At 34.6% G+C, this 26822-nt stretch overlaps 3 protein-coding genes across 5 annotated transcripts in view; 2 read left to right on the forward strand and 1 right to left on the reverse strand.

Annotated features, from left to right (window-relative positions):
- Nucleotides 1–26822, reverse strand: part of LOC126747279 (irregular chiasm C-roughest protein) — a 111898-nt gene that overhangs the window by 78882 nt on the left and 6194 nt on the right. The gene's annotated exons all lie outside the window — the stretch shown is intronic.
- LOC126747277 (probable RNA-binding protein 19) overlaps nucleotides 1–26822 on the forward strand; it is a 91514-nt gene that overhangs the window by 51755 nt on the left and 12937 nt on the right. The gene's annotated exons all lie outside the window — the stretch shown is intronic.
- On the forward strand, nucleotides 18701–22791 carry LOC126747281 (uncharacterized). Its single transcript, XM_050455810.1, has 3 exons — nucleotides 18701–19084; nucleotides 22159–22476; nucleotides 22536–22791. Exons 1-2 carry the CDS (start codon nucleotides 18763–18765, stop codon nucleotides 22269–22271), a joined length of 435 nt encoding a protein of 144 aa, XP_050311767.1. The 5' UTR covers nucleotides 18701–18762; the 3' UTR covers nucleotides 22272–22476; nucleotides 22536–22791.

Consider the following 26822-nt stretch of genomic DNA (forward strand, 5'->3'; position numbering starts at 1 on the left):
TTCGTTTTATCTGTGTTATCAGAGGAAACCTTTTAAAAGCGTATTTATATTTTAAACTTATTTAACGCATTAACCCCACCTCTCCTTTTTCATTTTTAGTCCTCAACCTGACGCACAGTGTTTTGTCTAATAATTCTTATTTATTTTTATTTTAAAATGACTTTTATCGTATACTGTAAATTTAGAATTTTCTACATAAGGAATTTTCTGTAGAAATAGGAACGTTTTTTTTTTACCTTAACTTTATAAGCAAAAAGTGGAATTAAGCGGTTGTAAATCGGGATGCACTTTATATTCGACGTCGCAAAGGGCCGGAAAGACCTATCTTTATCAAAATTTATAGCGGAATGTACACAATATATGCCCAGGCCCGGCTTTATATGGAAATTTAGATTTACGGCCGCACGATCTTCACGCTTCGCGAATCCTCCCTGCGGACGCTAAGATTTTAGGCTACAGACGTCGTCCCTAATGGAGACGATTTGTTTGTTCGCTAAATACATTTCAAAATAAACCCGGAGCAACACGGATCGACATGATATACTGAAATTTCTAAAGTGCCTACGAGCTTTTAATCCACCGCGGGGCGAAAAAAAAAACCGCTCGAGCTAATAAACGAAGTTAAAACGAGACATTGAAGGGAAAATGGGGTAAATATAGAGAGCGGAGTAATTAGATTCAGTTTGCTACATTAATAAGTTAAAACATGACAGAGAGAGAGAGAGAGAGGCAAAGAGGGGCCCGCCAGGAGCAGCACAAACTCCGGCAAAGTTTACCCCAACTAGTCGCGAGTCTAAGGCTAAAAACACACGAGGCGGTTTGCAAGCGGTTTGCGCCGCGACGGTTGTCGCGCCGTGGTCGAGCTCGACGCCTCGTTTATGGGACTTGTGAGCTTTGAAACAGACGGCGCCGCCTAATCCCATAAAACGCGGCGTCCGTCGCGCGTACCCTGCTCGATACCATGGGCCGCCGGCACGCCGCTTGGTTTTTATTGCTTTAGCGGCACTACCGCGGCACATCATTTACTTATCTTCTGTGTTGCAAACCACACGTAGGGCTTTTTGGTGCGTTTTTTTTTGTGCAGTGTTGAAAATTGTTCATTTATTATGGAAACCAGGGATTCAACATAGAAAAATTAATTACTGAGGTTCAATTGAGGCCAGCGATTTGGGATATGCGTGATGATAATTTTTCCTTTGGTATTAGCTTTTGTACATGGCTCTTGGATCAATAAAAGTAACTCCTGGTATGATTCCTTTGACATTCTGGTGAAATTAAATTAAATTTTCCGGATCTTCACAAATCTCCTTATAGATGGTATTAAAATATCCCTTCTTGTTTCTTTCCATAACTATGGGATGTATCCATAGCTTACGTTTCGTTTTATTTGTTTTTTTTTGGTTTTTTGCGTAATGCCAGTGCCGATGCCGCCAACAAAAATAAAAAATCATCTTTACTGTCGGAGTCCATTTTGCTCACGATAAATAAAAAACTGTGAACTGTACGCAAACCTTGGCAACATCAAACTGATCTTGTAATTTTTCGTGCCGTTCGTAGTTGCGAAAGCCGTCGCGTGTGTTTTAAGTCGAGCGGCGGTCCACCGGTCGCCGTCGCGGCGCAAACCGCTTGCAAACCGCCTCGTGTGTTTTTAGCCTAATGATATTTGCCCTTTTGCTTACGATAAAACTTCCGGGGGGGTCTGTTTACACTTAAAAATGTTGTGAGCGAAAAATAAATTTGAATTTTATTAAAAGGGAGGTGACTTGATTGATTAGACAGGGAAAAGGGGGGGCGAAAATTAGGGACCTCTAATTTTGTTTTAATTATGGCTTTCTTACAAGAAATTTGATATTTTTTCCAAGAGTTTTTTAGCAAAATTGTGTAAAACGCCTTAGTTCTTAACAGTTTTTTGCAAAATACTTTAAAATTACTTTCAGGAACACCTGATCTAATATTCCCTAAATTCTATCCTAATTTTATCAATAACTTTCCCTATTAACCCATATGAATTAAATGAAAGCTTATTTAATTCCTTTTTCAAAGAAATTGGTAAGGAATTTTGAAGTCACTCAGATTCCTCTAATAGAGCTAATAAATTTCTAAAAAATAATTTCCTGGAACATTATTCCAAACCTTCGAAAATTATTAAAATTCCTGGAATATGACTTATTAATTTATTTATCAAAGTGAAAAAGAAAGAGAACTTGAAAGATTATTCTAGGCACTTGAAATCTCTCAGACTCTTGGAATAAGACTTTCAAATAGCTTACCAAGGTTATTGGAGCCAAAAAATCAATAATTAGTACCAATAATTGTAATCCTAGACTAATGATTTAGCTTCTAAGATTACTTTGAAAATTATCTTAGGCGAATTAAAACTCCTTGAATAAGACTCATTAGTTTACTTATTAAAGTCAAAAAGTGGGAGTATTTGGACGATTATTCCAGATATTTAAAGTGACTCAGATCCTTTTGATAGACTTTCAAATTATTTATCAAGGTTATTGGAGCCAACAAACCAGTAACTAGAGCCAATAATTGTCTAGACCCATGAGTTAGCTTCAATTACTTGAAAGGAATCTAAGATTCCTTCAAAGATTATTTTAGTTAATAATACTTCGTAAGTTCTATCCTAATTTTCTTTACATTTTTCCTTATCAATCCCTTAATGTTTGTGCATCAAATTAAAGTTCTTTTGATCTCCTTTCTAACGATATAAATATCTCTCTTTAAGCTTAAGTTAAAAAGCTCTCTAATAATTAAACTTTTGTGACATAATATACAGTGACCACCCTGTGTAAATAAAAATATTTTTAGTTTGTATTGCTCTATAACTCATAATGTTACCGTTATCTTTGCCTTGTTGATACACCCTGTATTTATACTCGAAAGGGGTGTCCTCTAATGAATCATCCTGCCACAGAGAGCTAAATAATTTAAAAAAATGGGAATCGAGTCCTCTCGCGCTAAACTAAATGACTCCGAAAGGCAAATAAGGGTAATTTGTTCACCTCTCGCATCCGTTGCTCCCCCTGAGAGGCATAAAAAATAATAATTTCGCCGGATTCCTGCCACAGTGTCATCATTACACGTTTTTTCATCCCCCGTGATGCCGCTGACCCTTTTACGCGTATCTTTGATGTTTTATTCAGTTTTCACCCTCCCCCTTGTTCCTAGGAAAAAAAATGTATCCGCTGTTTGTGAATATTTAATGTGTGTATTCATGATGGGGGCAGAAGGGAATTTTAATGAGTGAAATTATTTAAACAAAAAAATCTCCCATTTAATCCCTATAAATTGCATCGAGAATATTAATAGTAGAATCATTATATATTATTTATCGTTAAATATATATTTATTTAACGATTTTTTTGGTGAAGTTTTGGTTTTGGGATGTTTATCAACCGTATATGGTCAAGTTTTATTTATTAGATTATAGAATATATGGATGAATGAAAGGACTTACATGTCTAGTTTTTAAACTCAATTACTACACCTCGAATATTTGATTCTTTGGAAAAAATCGCTGTTTTTCGTTCATCTTATCCAATCTAATAACGCTGTTTTTATACTAAATATTTATATATAAAATTATCAAATTTAAATAAACAGTGTTCTGAAATTAAATATTTAATATATATTTTCTACAAAAACATTTTTTTTCATTAACAAAACCCTTGCCCCCCCACCCACCCCACACATTTGCCCAGTAAGAAACTCTTTTGAAAAACACCGTTTTTCGTCCATAATATCCGATCTAATAGCTCTATTTTTATATTAAATATTTATTAACATAAATATATCAAATTTAAATAAACAAACTGTGTTATTATATTAGATATTAACGACGAATCCAGCCGTTATTTACGCGTATTATTTTGGAAAACAATGATTTTTCAAGACAATGTCTTACTGGTAAGTCGTGTTGGGTGGGTGGGGGGGTAAGGGTAGGGCTAATAAAAAACAGTTTTTTGCAAGAAATAATTGCCTGAGAAAAATATGTTTTTTAAGAAACTTATAGGTGATAAAAAAATCTATAGTTTTCGTATCTATACTTTTCTCACATAACTTTAAGGTTTTCGAGTAAAATGCCTAATTTATTTCTCGAAATTATCGAATTTATCTCTCCTGAAAAATTCTATTTTATTTCTCGAAAGCAAGACGTAATTGTGCGATTTTTTATTGCAAATAAGTGAAAATTTAGTTTTTTTAACATAATTAATGCTTATGAAAAACATTTTATGAAAGCCTTTAAATAGTATACAATATATCATACTTAAGCGTTTAACTTTTACGAAATAATAAAAACTTTTAATAAGGTAAACGTTAATTTAACTATCGTGTGTTGCTCGGGTAAGGTCTTAATAACGCACTTACTCAATCCCCCTTTTCTTGTCGCATTTTCCATTCAAAAAGCGCGTTTACACCCAAACAAATTCAACAGTTGCAACGTGTCTTTTATTCGGGACCTCTTTATCCCGTTTTAAAACAACGAAACCGGCAATTTTCCCCTCACTCGCGAGAAACAAAAGGGGATTAGATTCGACCGGGTACCAGTCACGTTCTCATCTGCCAAACTCGATTAATCCGTTCAACATCTCACGATTTTCCATTGTTTTTCCTCCATTGGAATTTTGGAAAATGTTTTCGCGGACGTGGCTTGCATAACGGATTGTACACTTCAAGTTGATTTTCCAATAAAAAAAAAAATCAACCAAGCCAGTTAAGCCGCAATAATTACTTCCAAAGCATATTAAACAAGACGGGACCGTCATTTTCATTTGTATGATAAATTAATAACACGAGAACCGGGGAAAAACAATTTTCATTTCCCGTTTGTTAATAATTCCCGATATTTGAATGTCGCCGATGGATAACCAGATTCGACAGCGCGTTTTAATCGTCATTTCAATTCGGTCGGTTTGTTTTCCAATTTTTCCTTCCTGAAAGAATCCTCTAAAGTAAAGGACCCAGACGCGAAAAAAAAACCGTGAGTGAAAATTGCCATATGTTATACAGGGAAAAAGTCTGGAACAAAACTGGGAGAGGGGGATTTTATCCCGATTAAATTCCAGCCCGGGGAGGCAGTTCTAAAGCTTAAAATAATTGGAAAGGAAGTTCACTTTTTGCCAGTTGTCGGACGGGAACGCAGTCGGACCATGAATAATGTATGGCTCGGCCAGAAATTTGTTACCTGAGCTCGGGAAATTGATTTTTGTGTCGTTACGATCGTCTGATTTATTCGCCCATCCCGGATTTATACGCCCCGACGATGCGACAACATTTTAAAATTAATTTCTCGGATTCATAAGATGGGACAAAGACCCGTCGACACCCCTCCGAGGGCGAGAACCCCTTTGGAATTTTCGGGGATGATGAGCTTTGTTCGATTTAGGTATTTCGAGGGCCTAAGGGATAAATAATCGCAAGCGACACACGATAGTTAAATAAATGTTTAATTTTCGTTTACACTACTAGTAGATGTACATTTTTGGTTGGACTTCAACTATAAATAACGGATAAAATGTCCGCATAATATGCGTTGAGGAATTTAATATTATGTTTATTCACGTTTAACAAGAAAGTTTACTACATTATATTATACAATGATTATTTGTAAAATGAGTTTTTTTTAATAACTGTACTACCAATGTAGATATTCAAATTCAAATATATTACAAATATTACAAGTGATATACATATAATAAAAATCTTATTGAGTGCACAATGTATTACAATCTGTGTGTGCACATGGTTTAATGAAATACAGAAAAAGAACTAATTATAATTAATGGTAAATATAATATTACACTAAGTACTTAAATATGTAAATGATAAAAGGAATAAGTTATGCACGAACAAAGTCATTTAGTAAACTAATCTATATTTACTACAAGTAACCATGTATTAATTTTGCGTTTTGTTTTATTAAAATTTTTATTTTTTATACCAAATGGAAGCATGTTGTATATTTTTGGCACTATATAAAAAAGACTTTTTTTGTGTTACTGCTTCTTATTTACAGTTTGCCCCAGTGTTAAATGTACGAATTGGAAAACTTATAAATGATTTGTCTCTTGATATGCATCTAATTACTGCTTTAACGTATAAGTGATTTAATTTTAATACATTACCTGCACCCGTACGATAGATTAGGCCCGTTTCGCCTAATCTATCGTACAACGCTTTAAATGTTTGATGATTTGGCTGCCTTCTATCCGGATACAGATCTAAATAGCGCTGCGCTGTTCTTCGACTACGAAAATTTTCTTGAGCATATACACATACCATATTCCGCTTCTGAGCATTAGAAAAATCATTGTGATGCGGCATTTTTAAGCGAAAATAACACAACAAGAACACGAGCTTTAGCCAAATTGTTCATACATTGTGTCACCGCAATTTGTTCATACACAACCTAATAAAAAATGCGTTTATTTGGAAAACGGTCTACTTTTTGGAGATCAAAGAAGTATACCTTTTTCAACTAGAATTAAATGCTGTTTTATTATTTTCACTCGCAAATGTACGTACAGGAAGGTCAAGAAAGTTATGACCTTTTTAATCACTCAATGTTGTTGTATGTAGCGCCATCTAGTGGCAGTGGCAAAATAGATATCATATTCGTGTTCCTCATCCCAAATAATAAGAGTACGTCAAATTTTAGGTTATTCTGTCCAGTGGATTCCAAAATATTTCAATAAATGTTTGGTAAAAAATTAGTTTTAACACCCTGTAGAACGATAACCAATAACATTTTGCTAAGCGATATTGAGCTCAAACGGTTTATTTTCTTGTCAGGTATCCTACATTAACCTATGTCCAATTAATTACGAGACACTCTGTATATTTTCGAGTAATTACTAAAGGTTCTATAATTGTTTTATTTGTTGCTCCCCATACAGCAATGCAATAATTAAATATAGTTTCTAGGAGAGGTGAGCTTTCTGATTTTAGCTGACACAGATATATTTTTTTTTATTTAGCAGATGTGTTTTATGTATTAGAGACCATACAAATTTTTCAACATACAACAAAAACTTAAATTATACCAATGGAATCCATAAGGGATTAATCGTAAATAATATTCAATTTAAAAAAATACACCACTTCTTCAGTTTTTTTTATTTGTCATTTCCTATTTTTTTTTCTAAATTTCTTTGTATATGATTTTATTATAAGATATATAGGTACGTGTATGAAAAGTATATCGTATCCTAACACAGAGGCAAATATCGGGGTCATTTTATCACATTCGATTCGATTAATAACTGACTAAAGGGCGAGCGGCACATCGGACATTCGGCGAGCAGTTCAAGTGTAAAACCCCCTGAAATTACCGTCGTTCTTTTTTTTTTGGGTATTTTTACTCTTGTGTTAGTCTCCCAAGGCCGAAATTTATTTAAAAAATAGCGTATCGTGTATGGATTTTTAGTATATAAGTACTGAAAATGTGTTTAACAGATGTGGGCGAAAGATGTCTAGTCTCTTATAAATTCAATAAAAATCTTTCTAGTGTATGGATTTTAACTATTTTTTTAGTGGAAGCTAAAGAATATTTCCAGAAAACTTCTATAATATAAATGAGGCTAATCTAAGCGTTAGAACTAAAGTTATGAGCCAAGTTACCCAGCTAACTAAGAATCGTTGCATTCCCCAAGACTTGATTTTCCAAAATTCGAATAAAAAATCTTCTAGTGCATGGATTTTCATGATTCTTTCAACAGAAGCTTAAAAGCATTTTGACACATTGTTTTAAACATAAATGAACTCGATATGGATACTAGAACTAAAGTTGATGAGACAATTTACTTAGTTACCCAAGAATCCTTGCATTCCCCAAGACTTGATTTTCCAAAATTCAAATAAAAAATCTTCTAGTGCATGGATCTTCATGATTCTTTCAATAGAAGCTTAAAAGTATTTCCACGCATTTTTTAAAGCATAAATGAACCCCATATGGTCACTAGAACTAAAGTTATGAGACAATTTACCCAGTTACCCAAGAATCCTTGCATTCCCCAAGACATGATTTTCCAAAATTCGAATAAAAAATCTTCTAGTGAATGGATTTTCATGATTCTTTCAACAGAAACTTAAAAACATTTCCGCGCATTTTTTAAAACATAAATGAACTCGATATGGATACTAGAACTAAAGTTGATGAGACAATTTACTCAGTTACCCAAGAATCCTTGCATTCCCCAAGACTTGATTTCCCAAAATTCGAATTAAAAATCTTCTAGTGCATGGATTTTCATGATTCTTTCAATAGAACTTAAAAGCATTTTCACGCATTTTTTAAAACATAAACGAACCCCATATGGTTACTAGAACTAAAGTTATGAGACAATTTACCCAGTTACCCAAGAATCCTTGTATTCCCCCAAGACTTGATTTTCCAAAATTCGAAAAAAAAATCTTCTAGTGAATGAATTTTTATGATTCTTCCAATAGAAGCCTAAAAATATTTCCACGCATTTTTAAAAATATAAGTGAACCCCATATGATCACTAGAACTAAAGTTGTGAGACAATTTACCCAGTTATTCAAGAATCCTTGCATTCCCTAAGACTTTATTTTTCAAAATTCGACTAAAAAATCTTCTAGTGCATGGATCTTCATGATTCTTTCAATAGAAGCTTAAAATCATTTCCACGCATTTTTTAAATTATAAATAAACTTGATATGGATACTAGAACTAAAGTTATGAGACAATTTATCCAGCTACCTAAGAATCCTTGCATTCCCCAAGACTTGATTTTCCAAAATTCGAATAAAAAATTTTCTAGTTCATGGATTTTCATGATTCTTTCAATAGAAGCTTAAAAGCATTTATAATGAGCGAGAGATGTAAGTCCCTTGTCAATTTTTTTAAATACTGAAATTTTCTCTCTTGTGTAAACAGAATCGTATACGAAATACGTATATGAAATACGTACCTTGACCATATCCAATAATTGATCAGTATACCAATAGTTTTATTTGGAAAACTGTATTTTTCAACTGTTTCTTCAAAAAATTTCTCAGGCAATTATTTTCTGCAAAAAAAACGTTTTTTTATTTAACCTACCCTTACCCCCCCACCCACCCCACACAGCTTACCAGTAAGAAATTGTTTTCACAAATCATTGTTTTTACAAAATAATACGCATAATTAACGGCGGGTTTTGTCATTAATATCTAATCTTATAACTCAGTTTATTTATTTAAATTTGATATAATTATATATATGTAAATTAATAAATATTTAATTAAAAAAAAGCGCTATTAGATTAAATATTGTGGACGAAAAACGGCGATTTTTCAAAAGAATTTTTTCCTGGACAAACGTTTGGGGTGGGTGGGGGGGGGTAAGAGTAGGCTTAATAAAAAACGTTTTATTTTGCATAAAATAATTGAACCAAATACCTGAAGTACTAAAGAATTTATAGGGTGTCAAAGTCCCATTGCTCAAACTATTAGCAGTGACACAAACGAATTTAATAATAAATTCTCCACTGTCAGAAATCATTTGGAAAAAACCGTCAAAATTAATTTCTACATCAGTTCCGAGCCCGAATATCGCCGGAAAATGGAAAAGCGTCAATCACAACCCTCATTCGATGGATAATTAATCGCCCAGAAAATTTCATTAGGCGGTAACTACATATTTCAGGAGCACGAAAAATCCTTATTAAAATCCTGAATGAAACATTCATCCACGAATGACAAACGAACCCGTCCTGGATACGTTTTCGTTATACGGTTATTAAGATTACATCCAGATAATTCCAGAAATAACAGCCTCGTTGTTCCCTAATAACAAACGCCGTACTGGCGTAAACAAAGCGTGAAGGGAAACGCGATCCGCCCTTATCTGGCGCTGTTGTATTTATCCAGGAAAGCCTTCATGCGTGCTGCATACATGGAAAAATTCAAGAATATCGAAAACTGTCTTTTGTTTTCTTCAAGGGAATTGTTCCAGGTAGTATCATTATTATTTAGAGACCACTAAAACTCATAAGCTCCTTACCAATGAAACATAACGACCGATGATGATTTTAATTTCGAAAAGTCTCACTCGGAGAAACTCCCCGGGAAAACTTTGAATGTTACGAAAGGACTTAAGGGTTTTGTTTCCTCCGTAAGGGAAACTTCAAGGCGGCATATCGAGCCCCGCTGTATGTGTTTACCCGTGCGGAAAGCTTTTATTTCCTTATCGGCAACTCCGACCGTTACTGCGAGAGAGTTTATTTAAGTTTTTTTTTGTTATTCTCAAAAACAAACTGTTTAGAAATTTTTTGAAATTCTATAGGAATATACCCACCCTCCCAAGATCTCGTTCTTCTCAAAAGCAGATAATCCGAAAGACTCACTCGGTAAAAACAAACAGACCAGCAGGAAGTTCCGGAAGTAAAACTCCGACTTCCGAAGTTTCTTTTATGTTTTTAACTTTCCACATAAGTATCAGTCGGTTTTTAAGCTATCGCGAGAGCCCGGAATCCGCGCTCGCCGTAATTAGGGGGTTTGCTAAAAAACATTTTTAAGCTGATTAACTGGCATTTTAAACGCTTTTGTGCAGTTTTATGTGCCTGGCGAGCTTGTTAAGCGGACAAAAGGGAAAGATTAAGCTCGTAGGCCGTATTATAGCTTTTAAAGGACGCGGAGTGCCTAAAGTCGGTGCAGTGGTTCGAATTTGCGTAACTTTTGAAGACGGCCAAGCCGAAAAAGTCATTAAGTGGCTCGAAAATTATTGTTTTTGATGTTTTATCCAGTTTATTGTTAAATTGGCTAACATAGACAGTAAGGACTGTACTTACCCAAGGTCTGGTAAAAAAATTATTAAAATTTCTGCATTGGTTTAAATTTGCGCAAATTTTAAAGACAGTCAAGTCAAAAAAGTAACTAAGTGGCTCGAAAATTTTTGTTTCTGAAGTTTTAGCCATTTTCTGGCTAAATTGGCTTACATACCCAGAAAAGGCTTTATTTTCTCAAAGTATGGTAGAAAAATTACTAAAATCTAGGCAGTGGTTCATATTGGCGCAACTTTTAAAGATAGTTGAGTTAAAAAAATAAGTAAGTGGCTCGAAAATTTTTGTTTTTAAAGTTTTGGCCACTTTTTGGCTAAAATGGCTCTCGTAACCAGGAAGAACCGTATTTGCTCAAGGTCTGGTAAAAAAATTATTAAAATCTCTGCATTGGTTCAAATTTGCGCAACTTTTAAAGACAGTCAAGTAAAAAAAGTACCTAAGAAGCTCACAAATTTTTGTTTTTGATGTTTTAGCTACCTTTTGGCTAAAATGGCTCTCATAGCCAGTAAGGGCTGTATTTTCCCAAGGTCTGGTAAAAAAATTTATAAAATCTCTGCATTGTCTCAAATTTGCGCAAATTTTAAAGACAGTCATGTCAAAAAAGTAACTTAAAGACTCAAAAATTTTTGTTTTTTAAGTTTTAGCCACTTTTTGGCTAAAACGGTTTTCACAGCCAGTAAGGGCTGTATTTGCCTAAGGTCTGGTGAAAAATTTATTAAAATCCCTGCACTGGTTTAAATTTGCGCAACTTTTAAAAGACAGTTAGGTCAAAAAAATAACTAAGTGACTCTAAAATTTTTGTTTTTGAAGTTTTAGCTACTTTCTCGCTAAATTGGCTATTATAGGCAGCAAGGACTTTATTTGCCCAAGGTCTGGTGAAAAAATTATTAAAATCTCTGCAGTGGTTCGCATTTGCTCAGTTTTTAAACACAGTAAGTTCAAAAAAATAACTAATGACTCGAAAATTTTTGTTTTTAAAGTTTTAGCTACTTTCTCGCTAAATTGGCTATTATAGGCAGCAAGGGCTTTATTTGCCCAAGGTCTGGTAAAAAAATTATTAAAATTTCTGCATTGGTTTAAATTTGCGCAAATTTTAAAGACAGTCAAGTCAAAAAAGTAACTAAGTGGCTCGAAAATTTTTGTTTCTGAAGTTTTAGCTACTTTTTGGCTAAAATGGCTCTCACAGCCAGTAAGGGCTATATTTGCCCAAGGTTTGGTACAAAAATTATTAAAATCTCTGTAGTGGTTCATATTTACGCAACTTTAAAAGACAATCAAGTCAAAAAAATAATTAAGTGGCTCAAAAAATTTTTTTCTCAAGTTTTAGCTACTTTTTGACTAAAATGGCTCTCACAGCCAGTAAGGGCTATATTTGCCAAGGTCTGGTGAAAAATTTATTAAAAACTCGGCATTGGTTCAAATTTGCGCAACTTTTAAAGACAGTCAAGTCAAAAAAAGTAACTAAATGGCTCGAAAATTTTTGTTTTTGAAGTTTTAGCTACTTTTTGGCTAAAATGGCTCTCACAGTCAGTAAGGGCTGTATTTGCCCAAGGTCTGGTGAAAAAATTATTAAAATTTCTGCATTGGTTTAAATTTGTGCAACTTTTAAATACAGTCAAGTCAAAAAAGTAACTAGATGGCTCAAAAATTTTTGTTTCTAAAGTTTTAGCTACTTTGTCGCTTAATTGGCTATTATAGACAGCAAGGGCTGTATTTGCCCAAGGTCTGGTAAAAAAATTATTAAAATCTCTGCATTGGTTCAAATTTGCGCAAGTTTTAAAGACAGTCATGTCAAAAAAATAACTAAGTGGCTCGAAAATTTTGGATTCTAAAATTTTTGCCGCTTTCTGACTAAACTAGCTTACATAGACAGCAGTGATTTTATTTTCCCAAGATCTGGTGAATAAATTATTTAAATCAATGCAGTGTTTCACATTTGCTCAATTTTTAAAGACAGTTAGGTCAAAAAAATAACTAAGTGACTCGAAAATGTTTGTTTTTGAAGTTTTAGCTACTTTGTCGCTAAATTGGCTATTATAGACAGCAAGGGCTTTATTTGCCCAAGGTCTGGTGAAAAAATTATTAAAATCTTTGCAGTGGTTCACATTTGCTCAGTTTTTAAACACAGTAAGTTCAAAAAATTAACTAATGACTCGAAAATTTTTGTTTTTAAAGTTTTAGCTACTTTGTCGCCAAATTGGCTGTTATAAATAGCAAGGGCTTTATTTGCTCAAGGTCTGGTGAAAAAATTATTAAAACCTCTGCAGTGGTTCAAATTTGCGCAAGTTTTAAAGACAGTCAAGTCAGAAAACTAACTAAGTGGCTCGAAAATTTTTGTTTTTGAAGTTTTAGCTACTTTCTCGCTAAACTGGCTTACATAAACAGCAAGGGCTGTATTTGCGCAAGGTCTGGTGAAAAAATTATTAAAATCTCTGCATTAGTTCAAATTTGCGCAAGTTTTAAAGACAGTCAAGTCAGAAAACTAACTAAGTGGCTCGAAAATTTTTGTTTTTAAAGCTTTAGCTACTTTCTCGCTAAATTGGCTATTATAGACAGCAAGGGCTTTATTTGCCCAAAGTCTGGTGAAAAAATTATTAAAATCCTTGCATTGGTTCAACTTTGCGCAACTTTTAAAGACAGTAAGCCACTTTAGCTGGAAATTGATTAAAAATTCAGAAACAAAAATTTTTAGGAGAGATGATAATTAAACTGTTTTATACCTACGTCCTTCTTGAATCTATTGCATGCCTTACAATCTTTCTACCCCTTTTCGATAGAGAGTTACAAGACTTTTCCCAAGGCAACTTTTGTTTAAAAATTCATGGTTATACACCCAAACCGTTCAGGCCTCCGTCCGATAGAGTAATTCTCAATAATGAAGCTCTAAAATCAATTAGTCTATATAAACTCGACGTTTATTTTCCGAACGACGAGGAAACCGTTGCGTTGTCCCGTGAATAATCGCATTTCCCCGGACTTTATTAAAAACTAAAACAGTTTTAATTCTAAACAGAGCGGAAATAACCCCGGGAATGCTTTATGCATCACCCGGGCTCATTCCGGGGGCCCCCGCTGATAACCAATTTTAAAAACTAATTTAAAACTGGAGCCATATCACAGATTAATCGTCGATAAATTGTGAAAATGGAGAATCGGTTTCCATTTTTGTTTTTTTTTCGACTGGTAGATTATGATAGATGACAATGAATTTATGTAGTAAATTTGGGGATGAATTAAATGACCTCTGTACATTTTCCGAAACTGCATAGTTTCGCGCAAAAATTTTCTTCGTTACGGTAACGTTCCTATATTTGATTAGTCACGGCCGATCTACCCTCGCATTTCCCGGGGCCCCCGTCCGGATAAATGAAAATCCTTGAATTCGATGGATTTTTGCTTGTGTAAGCCGGTTTTCCGACGTAGTTTCGCCACATTACTCGCATTGTCAGTTTGGACCTTTATATGTATGTTTTTTTCCGGTAAAATTACGTCATACCTCATGGATGGAGTCATTGCTGAAGTGAAATATAAGTATTATATGAATTGGTTAAAGTCTGTGGATCCGGTCAAGTTTTCGATGGATACTTGGCAGCTATCTTAATGTTTTGGAAGTATTATATTTTTTGAATAATTCTAGGTAACTAGGGAGTCTTTAGATCTAACGTTCGTTGAAATCGGTCAATACGTCTTCTTATTATGGCTCGGCATAGGAAGTCTTAATGAAAATTTGGGGTTCCGGTCAAGTTTTTGACGGAAATTAAGGAGCTGTCTGAATGTTTTAAAAGTATTATATTTTTTTAATAATCCTGGTTCATTGGGGAATCTTTAAACCTAACTTTCGTTAAAATCCGTCAATGTGTCTCTTTATTATGGCTCGGCATACGAAGTTTTAATGAAAATCTGGGGGTCCGGTCAAGTTTTCGACGGATATTAAGGAGATGTCTGAATGTTTTGGAAGTATTATATTTTTTTAATAATTCTGGATAACTGGGGAATCTTTAGACCTAACTTTCGTTAAAATCCGTCAATGTGTCTTCTTATTATGACTCAAAATACAAAGTCTTAGTGCAAATCTGTAGTTCCGGTCAAGTTGTTAACGAATACTAAGCAACTATCTTAACTTTTGGGAAGTTTAATATTATATGGAAAAAAGATCGATGCTCACGTATCTCTTTACATAGATACCTGTCAAAAACAGCGATCCGGCCCCACAAAACACCGTCTATATATCCAGAAAGTTATTGCCGAGTATTCTGGGACGTGTCGTGTCGCAGTGTCGTGATCGGATCCGGTTTTTCCAGTTTTCAATCACGGCATACGGCCGCGTTCTGTGCTCCAGACGTTGAGTATTTGATAAAATCGGATATATAGATATATATATATAGGGGTATTGTTTAAGGCGGGTATAAATAAATCGAGCTAGAGCCAGATACAGCCAAGCACGTAAATACTGATATCTTTTTTTTTTATTTAAAAATTCTTGCCTCGGATCGATTTGGATGTGGTGGAAATTAACGTAATAAAATCGAGCGACAGTATGTTGGGGGGGAAGGAAAATTCAGCAACACAGCGAAACTTCTTAAATCAGCCAAGCAACTGGAAAGAAAAACGAGTGAATTTTATTCGAGGCACGTAAATCAGACATTTTCAGACATTTAGGATTACGGGCCTGAATCCGAAATACGGCTTGCGATATATATTCGAAAAATGCAAACTCCGCCACATTATCCCCGCGGTTCGGTTGCCGAAACACGTAGTATGAGGCCAATTTTCCTTTGAAATCCATTCGAAAAGTGCCATTGAGAAGTCGAATCGTTTGCAAAAAATCCATCGAATTTGCGTTAATTGTTGTTCGGACATACGGGGCCAAATCGTTCAAATGCTTGCACGAAAGCATAAAATATTTATCCTGAATGGCTTACGCTAGGGTTACACGGAATTTCCCAGGAAAAACTTATTAAAAACTACCCTCTTCAGTAGCGAGAGCGCTAAAAAAGTCCATTTCCGAGCAATTTGTCCGGAAACTAGAGTAGATTTTATCTCGCTGGTGAGAGCAAAGGCGAGCAGGTTAAACACAATTAGGGATGCAAACATCACATAAATTATTAAAGGGGAAGCGAGTGTAAATCCTGAGATTTCGTCGTCTTGAACTAATGCCTGCATGCGCATAATCTCGTTGTAAAATTTGATTTAATTGTGCGCGATATACGCGCAAAAATCCCCACTTCGTAATGGAAATTCGGCAAACGGATCAAAAGGACAAATCTGATTTTCCCAGTACTCTCCATTAAGTTAATATCGACGATTGTGTTTTGGTGTTTCGACGTGCGGCGTAATTTGATTATTCTTTGTCTGGAAATATCGAATTTTCCGGGAATATGTTGCGTTTGAAGTGAGAGCGAGAAAGAAAGAGCTGCCCGCGGTGCAATGAAATTTATGGTACTTTAACTGACACGTGTATTTCATAATTAACGTTTTTTTTTCTCTCTCTCTTGGTTCTTTTTATTCATTCGCCCCGGCGCCCTTGGAATGCTGAAAATATTAACTGGGACAACAAACATAAAACGGAACGAGGAAAATAATGCCGTTTGTTTCCGTTTCTTTTTTTTTCTCTAAATTTGTTTTCGTCCTGTCTGACGCGTAATTAAAACGAGGGAAAAAAAACGCGCTTTTTGTCGCATTTTTCGCTGAAAAATTTGCGTTTTTCTAAATATTTCATCCATGGGTCCCAGCGATTTAGGATAGAGAAATACCTTCACTTTTCCAGGTTTTTAATGGGTAGTGATAACACGTGGATTATTTTTAAAATCCGTCCCCGATTTTCCCAAATTTTCCGCATTCTTTTAATTCATAATTAACCAATGCACCGATCTAAGTAATTTTTTCACCAAACCCTTATCAAATACAACCCTTCCTGACTATCTAAGCCACTTTAGCCAGAAATTAACTTAAAATTCAGAAACAACAATTTTCATATGAAATGCCTGGGAGAAAACAATAACTTACAAAAAACTGCCTGGAAAAACGAAAAATGCACCTTCAAATGCCTGGAAAAAGACTCCGCTCGTGCATGGAAAGTTTTCGCTTTTCCGAAAACAATACGGCCGCAGTTTCATTTCGTACTTACATCGGGCCAAATCGGCAAAAAACTTTTTTATTATCCAGTCATTTTCGAATTAATCGAGACCGGAGTGGATTATCCGGACACGGAAACCGGTCCGGAAAATAACGCGAAGTTTTATTAAAAACTTTCCGGATTTGCCGTCGTGAAACTTTTACCCCGGGCAAAAAAGGTAATAGAAATATTAGGATACGCAAAAAGGAAATTATTAGGAATAAAGCTCCGGACTTAAAGCTTATCCAGACATTCGGCACCTTTTTTCCCGGCTTATCCAGAGAGCGTCGATAAAACTTCAAAGTCCTCCGAACATAAGGAAATCTCCTTAAGGATGGCAGGGAAACGGATACATACAAAAAAGTCGAGGAAGCGTTAAATATCCAGGAACACCTGCCGCTTTTCCCTTCGAGGGACTTTTATTAATCGCTTTTGGATATCGATGGAATAAAAGAATATTTTATTTGAGATCATCAAAAAATAATTTATCAAATTCAATTTAATTGTCAAGAAGGGGGGCAAGGCAGATCTATCTGGAAAGCACTAAAATCCAGAAGTTGAGATGACGATGCCACCATCTGGCGTAGACGTAAACTTTTCGAGAATATAATAATTCCATTTAATCCAGCGCTTCTGGCTTATCCGGGATCTGCCTGGAAATCTCAACAGGCGCGTGTGTGTGTAGGTATAATAATTAGGCACAATTTATCTTAACAAGCAAGTATTTTCTACTGTTTTTGAATGACTATTACGCAGCCGTAACGCTATAACGATTTGGTTAAAATTTTCGCATATAAAATAAATAACTAAATGATAATCACTGTATCCCTTGCAAATCCCAATTTAAACATCCAAAATTATGAATAAATTACTTTAAAAAACTGCGAACAACTTCTTCGGGAGTTAATTTCCAAAACTTCCCTGCCCCATCAGAAAACTTCCGGGGAGGGAAATTTAAATTTAAAATTTCGTTGGGAGGAACAAATAGCGTCCCGGGGGTTAATAAAACTTTCCGGGTGATATTATATGGGCAGATAATCCGGTTTGGTCCTTACGTGCTCGAAATTGAAATTGCATTCGTGACGCACCGATGTGGCACTTAATTCGATACCGTTCGCTTATATTTTGTATGTCATAATGGCAAAATAGAAACTCCGTTATGTATGAAATTTCTGAAAATTCCAGATTTTTTGTGAGGGATTTCGATGAAGCAGGCCTAAAAGAAATGTCCGGATATGCCTAAATCGTGTGTAACCTAATTGGACTCGATTCATTTTTATTTTAAATTGCGCCAGTTTTATTTGGATTAAATAAAATTTAAAAATATCCATTTGCGAAATACGTTTTAGCGCTTTAAAACCGCCCGAGGCGCACTAATATTCAATCCGAATTTTCCCATTTAAAAAAAAAAACAAATATATAAAAATAATTTCCTCTACTACCAGGGACGTTAATCGCTCCGGAATATTTATTAAAATCTGCCTTTGACGGGAATTTCAATTTTTTTTTTAATAAACTCGTCCGAATGTGTTTTTCAAAAACTCTCCTCTCCCCGCGCACCTCTCCTTACCGCCCCCCCGCAAATAAAGCAAAATAGCGTGTAGCGTACATCAGCGCTTTCGAAATTAGCGGTTAGAGAACAGACGCCGCCCTTTCGACTCAGCCATACACGATAGCGAAATTGAATACGGCACACGATAAGATTGCGATCTATCCAGAATTTGCCCGCTTCAGGGGGTCGATTTGCTTGCATCAAAAAAAAACGTCACTAGCAGAAATAGTTGACAGACAGTGGAATAGGTAAACAATAACCTCCTCACACATGACAGCCCCCGTTAATGTCGTGTAAAATTAATGGAAGAAATGTCGTCGCGATTCATCTTGTGCTCGTGGTTGCTCGTAACGATTTGCCGTTGCCACAATGTGGTGCCGAGGGAAGTGGATACGCTCACGCCCGGTCAAATGTTGGAAAAGGAGTTCGGCATGAATCTGGAACAGAGAAAGAAGTACTTCCTCGAGTTGTTCGACAAGGGGAACGAGGAGGCGAAAAAGCGAATGGAGGTGGAAAAAGCGGAGGCGAAGAAGAAGATCCCGGTGGTGATGGACAAGTTTAGGGCCGACTTGGAGGAGAATGGCGAGTGGGTGTTCCAAGAGGTGGAAAAGTACAAGAAAAGCGGTAAGAGGGCGCGGATCGGACGTTAAGGGTGGATTTATAAGCTTGACGGTGGCTTGGTTGCTTTTGTTCACTTATTTTTTTGGAAAAATTGATAATTTTGTCAAAGGCAGTGGTGGCAAGTAACGTAAAAATGATCCTTTTTTGGTTTTTATTTTTTCTGGAGGTTCCTATGGGACGTAGAGAACTTTGTAATAAGAGTTTCTTAACTGGATTTTTGTAAGCAATATGCGCAGCAAAAAAAAATTTTTCATTCGGAGAATTTTTCAAAAATTTCGGATTTTTCAGTCAGTTTTGGCCAAAAATGCAAATAAAAATGCTTCCAGGCAGTTGGAGATTAAATGAAAAAAATCCTCAACTGCCTGGAATAAATTCAAATGTACCATTGCTTGAATAAAATGGAAAACTAGAGTATCGTAACTTCTAAGCTCTCCCTGGCCGTTAATAGTGAATTAAAAATTGTCCACGAATGCCTGGAAATTGGGTAAAAATTGTAATTTTTCAAGGCACTTGTAAATTAAGTTAAAAAAATCTTCAGCTGCCAGGAATAAATTGAAAAGTACCATTGCTTGAAGAAAAAATAGAAAATTAGGGTATCGTAACTTCTAAACTCTTTCTAGCCGTTAATAGTGAATTAAAAAATGTCCTCAAATGCCTGGAAATTGGGTGAAATATTTAATTTCTTCCAGGCACTTGGAAATTAAGTTAAAAAAATCTCCAGCTGCCAGGAATAAATTGAAAAGTACCATTGCTTGAATAAAAAATAGAGAACTAGGGTATCGTAACTTTTAAACTCTCCCCGGCCGTTAATAGTGAATTAAAAAATGTCCTCAAATGCCCGTAAATTGGGTGAAATGTTTAATTTCTTCCAGGCAGTTGGAAATTAAGTTAAAAAAATCTCCAGCTGCCTGGAATAAATTTGAATGCACCATTGCTTAACTAAAAAATAGAGAACTAGGGTATCGTAACTTCTAAACTCTTTCTGGCCGTTAAAAGTGAATTTAAAAATGTCCTCGAATGCCTGTAAATTGTGTGAATTATTGCATATCTTCTAGGCAATTGGAGATTAAATTAAAAAAATCTTCACCTACCTGGAATGAATTTAAATATGCCATTGCTTATACAAAAAATAGGGAACTAGGGTGTCATAACATCTAAATTCTTCCTGACCATTAAAAGAAAATTTAAAAATGTCCTCAGATGCCTGGAAATTGGGTGAAATATTTAATTTCTTCCAGGCACTTGGAAGTTAAGTTAAAAAATCCTCAACTGCCAGGGATAAATTCAAATGTACCACTGCTTGAATAAAAAATAGAAAACTAGGGCATCGTAGCTTCTAAACTCTTTCTGGGCAGTAAAAGTGAATTGAAGATATCCTGAAATGCCTGTAAATTGGGTAAAAAGTGTAATTGCTTCCAGGTGCTTGAAAATTTCATTTAAGAATTCCTCAACTGCCTGGAATAAATTCAAAAGTACCTGTTTAATTGGGTGCCATTGATTAGAAAAGGGTTCTAATCAATTCTCGGTACTTGCGTGTGACGTATTATTTGGGTATGTACTAGGTTTGTAGTAAAAGTAAAGAATAACAAGTAAGGAAATATTATAGGGAGAGGCGAGGAAATAAGGCAAATCTCAACATTCATTATGTAAAACAAAAAAATATTAACAGCAAGAAGCGATACTTTGAATGTACTTAAGAATATAACTTATAGAACTAAACTAAATCAAACTAAGTATTAAACTAATCAATAAAGTGAAATTGAGGTGACGACAAGAACAGAACAGTACCATTGCTTGAACAAAAAATGGTAAACTAGGGTATCGTAACTTCTAAACTCTTTATGATCATTAAAAGTGAATTAAAAATATCCTCAAATGCCTGGAGATTAGGTGAAATGTGTTATTTATTCCAGGCAGTTGGAGAATAAATTTAAAAAATCCTCACCTGCCTAAAATGAATTCAAATATGCCATTGCTTATACAAAAAATAGGGACCTAGGGTGTCGTAACATCTAAATTCTTCCTGACCGTTAAAAGAAAATTTAAAAATGTCCTCAGATGCCTAGAATTTAGGTGAAATTTTTAATTTCTTTCAGGCAGTAAGAAATTAAATTTAAAAAATCTTCATCTGCCTGGAATAAATTCAAAAGCACCATTGCTTGCATAAAAAATAGAGAACTAGGGTATCGTAACTTCTAAACTCTCCCTGACCGTTAATAGTGAATTAAAAAATGTCCTCAAATGTCTGGAAATTGGGTGAAAATGTTTAATTTATTCCAGGTACTTGGAAATTAAGTTAAAAAAATCTTCAAGTGCCAGGAATAAATTGAAAAGTACCATTACTTAAAACAAAAATAGGGAACTAGAATATCGTAATTTCTAAACTCTTTCTGGATGGTAAAAGTGATTTAAAAATTTCATCAAATGCCTGTAAATTGGGTGAAAAGTGTAATTTCTTCCAGGCACTTGGAAACTAAATTTAAAAAATCCTTAACTGCCTGGAATAAATTCAAATGTACCATTGCTTGAAGAAAAAATAGAGAACTAGGGTATCGTAACTTCTAAACTCTTCCTGGCCATTAATAGTGAATTAAAAAATGTCCCAAATGCCTGGAAATTAGGTGAAATGTTTAATTTCTTCCAGGTACTTGGAAATTAAGTTAAAAAATCCTCAACTGCCTGGAATAAATTAAACTGGAAACTACAGACTGGAACTGTTAAAAGTACTATCTGACCGTTAAAAGTAAATTAAAAAATATGAACAAACTTCCTATAAAACAAATAAAAATGATTTTTAAGGAAAAATCATGGGTGCATGATGTGTTCTTATGGGATCTTAATTTTTTTTTTGGCTTTTCTATTGAAGATAGAGGATTTTACCATAATAGATATTTGACTGGCTTTTTATGAGCAGTACATAGGAAAAAAATTATTTGATTTTAAAAATTTTCAAATTTTCCAACCAGCTTTGTGCAAAAACCAAAAAAAATGCCAACCACTCCTTTCTTCTTCATTTAACCTAATTTAAAAAAAAAGTTTTTAAATCACCCATAAGAAACCGAAAACCTAAATTGTAGAAAACCCCGATCTGACCTGCATTAGCGCCCACATAAAAGACATCTCGGCGGTATCGCTAAAAATTTCCACAGACGTGCATCAGTGCATCGAAAAAAACTTGATGAAGGAATAGAGTTGCGACGGCAAATACGAAGACTCCCGCAAGGATTCGCTTTCGAAACTAAACGACCAACACATGAAAGAGTTGGAAACTTTATACAAGAAAACCGAACCCAGCGAATCAGACGCGGTTCGAACTCAGGCGGTGTTGCTCAAGAAGAAAGTGGACGATCTGACTAACGAACTGATGGGATTCGCCAAGAATTACGCTCGCGAAGGTAAAAGTGAAACGTCAATTAGAGAAACAATATGCTGGTGATGTTCGGTTTCATTTTAGAGGCGGAAAAGAAGATCAAAGAGATGCCTGCATGGTTTGATAAGTGCTCCGAAGGGCTCCTGAAGAAGTTCAACGATCAGAACAAGCAGGAGGTGGACGCGATAAAACTGTGCTCGAACAAGGAACCCGACGATGAGGACGATTACTTGAGCGCCAGAAAGGCCGCAACCGACGACGCTACCCGGAAAGTTACTCATTCATGGTTCTGTTTTATGGCTGTTATTTTACTCGTAATATAAATAAAAAATAAATGTTACTCCCGTTACTTAATCGGACACGACGTTCGCCATTATTAATGATCGCGGGGCGCTTTTTTCCCTTCGTCCTCTTCTTATCAGATTAAGTCGGTCTCTCTTACCCATTTCGTGTCCCCCCTCCACTAGAACCCATTTTCTTAACGCTCTTAAGCCTTTATATCCCGTTTGCGGAGATTTAGCCAAGAATCGAAATAATCACCGTGCGGAAACAGATTTTCTGCCGATTTGTACTTGTCGCACAAGGGCTTTTTATTGACCCGCTAGTCTGCATTTCCATTCTCTATTACTGAGACGATCCCCGTTTGGCATCCGCCCTACGGACGGATTATAGGGAATCTTATGTTACACCCTTCGTGATTTTTTTTTTGGAACGGAAATCCGTAACTTTTTTTTCAGAAATGGTCGATTTGATCTGCAATTGGTCCTGTGATTTAGTTTAACGATTGTACACGAAACACATTCCTGGCCTGAGGATACTCATAAGATTCCAGTACAATTTTTAAATTATTTTTTACAAGAATCTGCTTTGGAATTGTATGTAAGCCTTTGGCCCTACTCAGGTTCGTTCAGTACAATTTTTAAATAATTTGTAGATCACATTTGGAAATTGTACATCAATCAACTTATACGTGGCCACAGACTCATTACTAAGATTTTGTTTAATTATTAAGATTTTTTTTTCTTTAGATTTTGTACATTTTTATATAAAATTCAGTATTTTAAAATTGCGTTGTGGTACGTCATTCTTTGGCCATACACAGATTGGTTCCAGTATAATTGTTTAATAATTTACACGAGAATCTATTTCAGAAATTGTACAACAATCAAATTATGCGTGGCCAATCAAATAAGTTCAAAAAGTGCCAAGAATTCCTCGTATAAAAACGTTCTCTGTAAACTTAACAAACGCCCCTTAAATCGTCTGGTGATGATCCCTTAAAACATCCCTTCCTTCAATAATATTCGATGGTCAATCTCTCTCTAGTTGGTTAAAGGGCACCGAGGGTCCCAAAAGTTAATTGAAGTTGACCAACTTGCAAGTTTTTGGCTTCTGCTGTCGCCCGATAGTGACCGAGGAGGGCTAACTACGGCCGATAGGTCGTAATTAAGGGTTGCCGCCCTAAGGGATTAGAAATTGAGACGTTGAGAGATTGCCCGGCGAGTGGTGAGGAGAAAGGGTGAAGCGGTGTTATTTTTTTCTTATTTATTTTAAACTGCCGCCCCGGGCGGATTGTCTTATTGAAAGGATTGGCATAACAATTTTCAGTTAACGTTTGGGGCCCTCAGACACGTCCGTAAAGGGCCCCCCTGGGACCGGACGGGACGACAGACTAGAAAACGGAACTACGTGTTGAGATAAGGGAATTTTCTTGTTATGGGGGTGTTATAGTCTTAAAAAAAAAAGCACAAAATGAATAAAGGTTTCTTCTTTATAAGCCACCCCTTTGCCGAGGGGTTAATTTGCTTTGGAAAAACGCATTCAAACTAACCATAACGAACGAGCGCTAATCCGAATAGCTCCAATTAAGATTAGGATTAAAAATTAGCATTCGAATGGAATTTTAAACTTGTTAATGCATAAATGTAGAGGAGGAGCTGTTTAATTTATAATGGGGGTGATAAATTTTCCTTTTGGGAAGGGGAGGGCTGTTACGCCGACGTCAGCGTCACGTCACCCATATTGGAACATCAGCGTTCGAAGACAATGGTTTTGGTAATTAATGTAGTTATTCGAGGTATGTAGCCGCACAATTACATACTACTATAGTAGACAATTTCACTCTCGCTAACAATTAATTGTCGGTATTAGGCGCCTCATTGGGTGAAAGTGAGGAGGAAAACCCTTCTTCTCTCCCTGTTACACTTTAAGGCATGAATTAAAAAAGGCATTTATAGAAAATATTTTAAAAAAATTAAATTTCAATACGTTTTAAGAAAACTTACTTTTTTGAATTAAAATTTCTTTTTCCAGCAATAGTCCTTTAAATTCTGAACAATTATTATTAGAAAAAAATTTTCTCAGATTAACAGACTTTCTGCAAAAAAATTAAGATTTCTGAAATGCATGCGTTCTTATGACAAATACACGTTTTATTTTTTTCTAGCTTTCCTATTAAAGATAGAGGATTTTCTAATAAGAGTTTTTTGACTGCCTTTTTATGAGCAATATATAGCGAAAAAAAAATTTTATTTGACCACTTTTCAAAATTTTTAAGTTTCCCAGCCAGTTTCGGCCAAAAATTCAAAAAATAGAAATAACTTCTTTCCTGTTCGTTTTTGGAAAAAAAATGTGAAGCACTTTTAGTTTTAGAATTAAAAAAGGCATTTATTGCAAATATTAAAAAAAATTATATTTTAATACGTTTTGAGAAAACTGACTCTTTTGAATTAAAGATTTTTTATGATTTTCTCCCACTGTATTGGAAATACAACTAAAATTTCTTTTTTCAACAATAGTCCTTATAATTCTGAACAACTTTTGTTTAAATAATTTTTCTCTCAGATCAACAGACTTCCTGTGAAAAAATTAAAAGTGATTTTTAAGAAGAAATCATGGGTACACCCCTTTCGATTTCTGAAATGCATGCGTTCTTATGAGAAATTCACCTTTTATTTTTTTCTAGCTTTCCTATTAAAGATAGAGGATTTTCTAATTAGAGTTTTTTGACTGCCTTTTTATGAGCAATATATAGTGAAAAAAAAAATTTTTATTTGACCACTTTTCAAAATTTTGAAATTTCCCAGCCAGTTTCGGCCAAAAATCAAAAAAATAGAAATAACTTCTTTCCTGTTCGTTTTTGGAAAAAATATGTAAAGTACTTTTAGTTTTAGAATTAAAAAAGGCATTTATTGCAAATATTAAAAAAATTTAGATATCAATACGTTTTGCGAAAACTGACTTTTTTGAATTAGGGATTTTTTATGATTTTCTCCCACTGTATTGGAAATACAACTAAAATTTCTTTTTTGAACAATAGTCCTTATAATTCTGAACAACTTTTGTTTAAATAATTTTTCTCTCAGATCAACAGACTTCCTGTGAAAAAATTAAAAGTGATTTTTAAGAAGAAATCATGGGTACACCCCTTTCGATTTCTGAAATGCATGCGTTCTTATGAGAAATTCACCTTTTATTTTTTTCTAGCTTTCCTATTAAAGATAGAGGATTTTCTAATTAGAGTTTTTTGACTGCCTTTTTATGAGCAATATATAGTGAAAAAAAAATTTTTATTTGACCACTTTTCAAAATTTTGAAATTTCCCTGCCAGTTTCGGCCAAAAATTAAAAAAATAGAAATAACTTATTTGCTGTTCGTTATTGGAAAAAAAATGTAAAGCACTTTTAGTTTTAGAATTAAAAAAGACATTTATTGCAAATATTAAAAAAATTTAGATATCAATACGTTTTGCGAAAACTGACTTTTTTGAATTAGGGATTTTTTATGATTTTCTCCCACTGTATTGGAAATACAAAAAATTTCTTTTTTCAACAATAGTCCTTATAATTCTGAACAACTTTTGTTTAAATAATTTTTCTCTCAGATCAACAGGCTTCCTGTGAAAAAATTAAAAGTGATTTTTAAGAAGAAATCATGGGTACACCCCTTTCGATTTCTGAAATGCATGCGTTCTTATGAGAAATACACCTTTTATTTTTTTCTAGCTTTCCTATTAAAGATAGAGGATTTTCTAATTAGAGTTTTTTGACTGCCTTTTTATGGGATTTTTTTGACCACTTTTCAAGATTTTAAAATGTCCCAGCCAGTTTTGCCAAAAATCAAAAAAATAGGAATAACTTCTTTCCTGTTCGTTTTTGGAAAAAATATGTAAAGCACTTTTAAGTTTTATAATTAAAAAAGTCATGTATATCCAATTTATATCTCCCTGCTACACTTTAAGGCATGAATTCGATTTTTGAAGTCGCATATTTAATAAAATTGTTAAAGGGACATCCCGTAGATCGTAACATTTGGCTAAAACCGATATTTCACAATAAATTTTGGGCTTAATTAATGGAAAGCCAGTAATAA

Source organism: Anthonomus grandis, chromosome 19 (genome assembly GCF_022605725.1).
Source record: "Anthonomus grandis grandis chromosome 19, icAntGran1.3, whole genome shotgun sequence".
Classification (NCBI taxonomy): domain Eukaryota; kingdom Metazoa; phylum Arthropoda; class Insecta; order Coleoptera; family Curculionidae; genus Anthonomus; species Anthonomus grandis.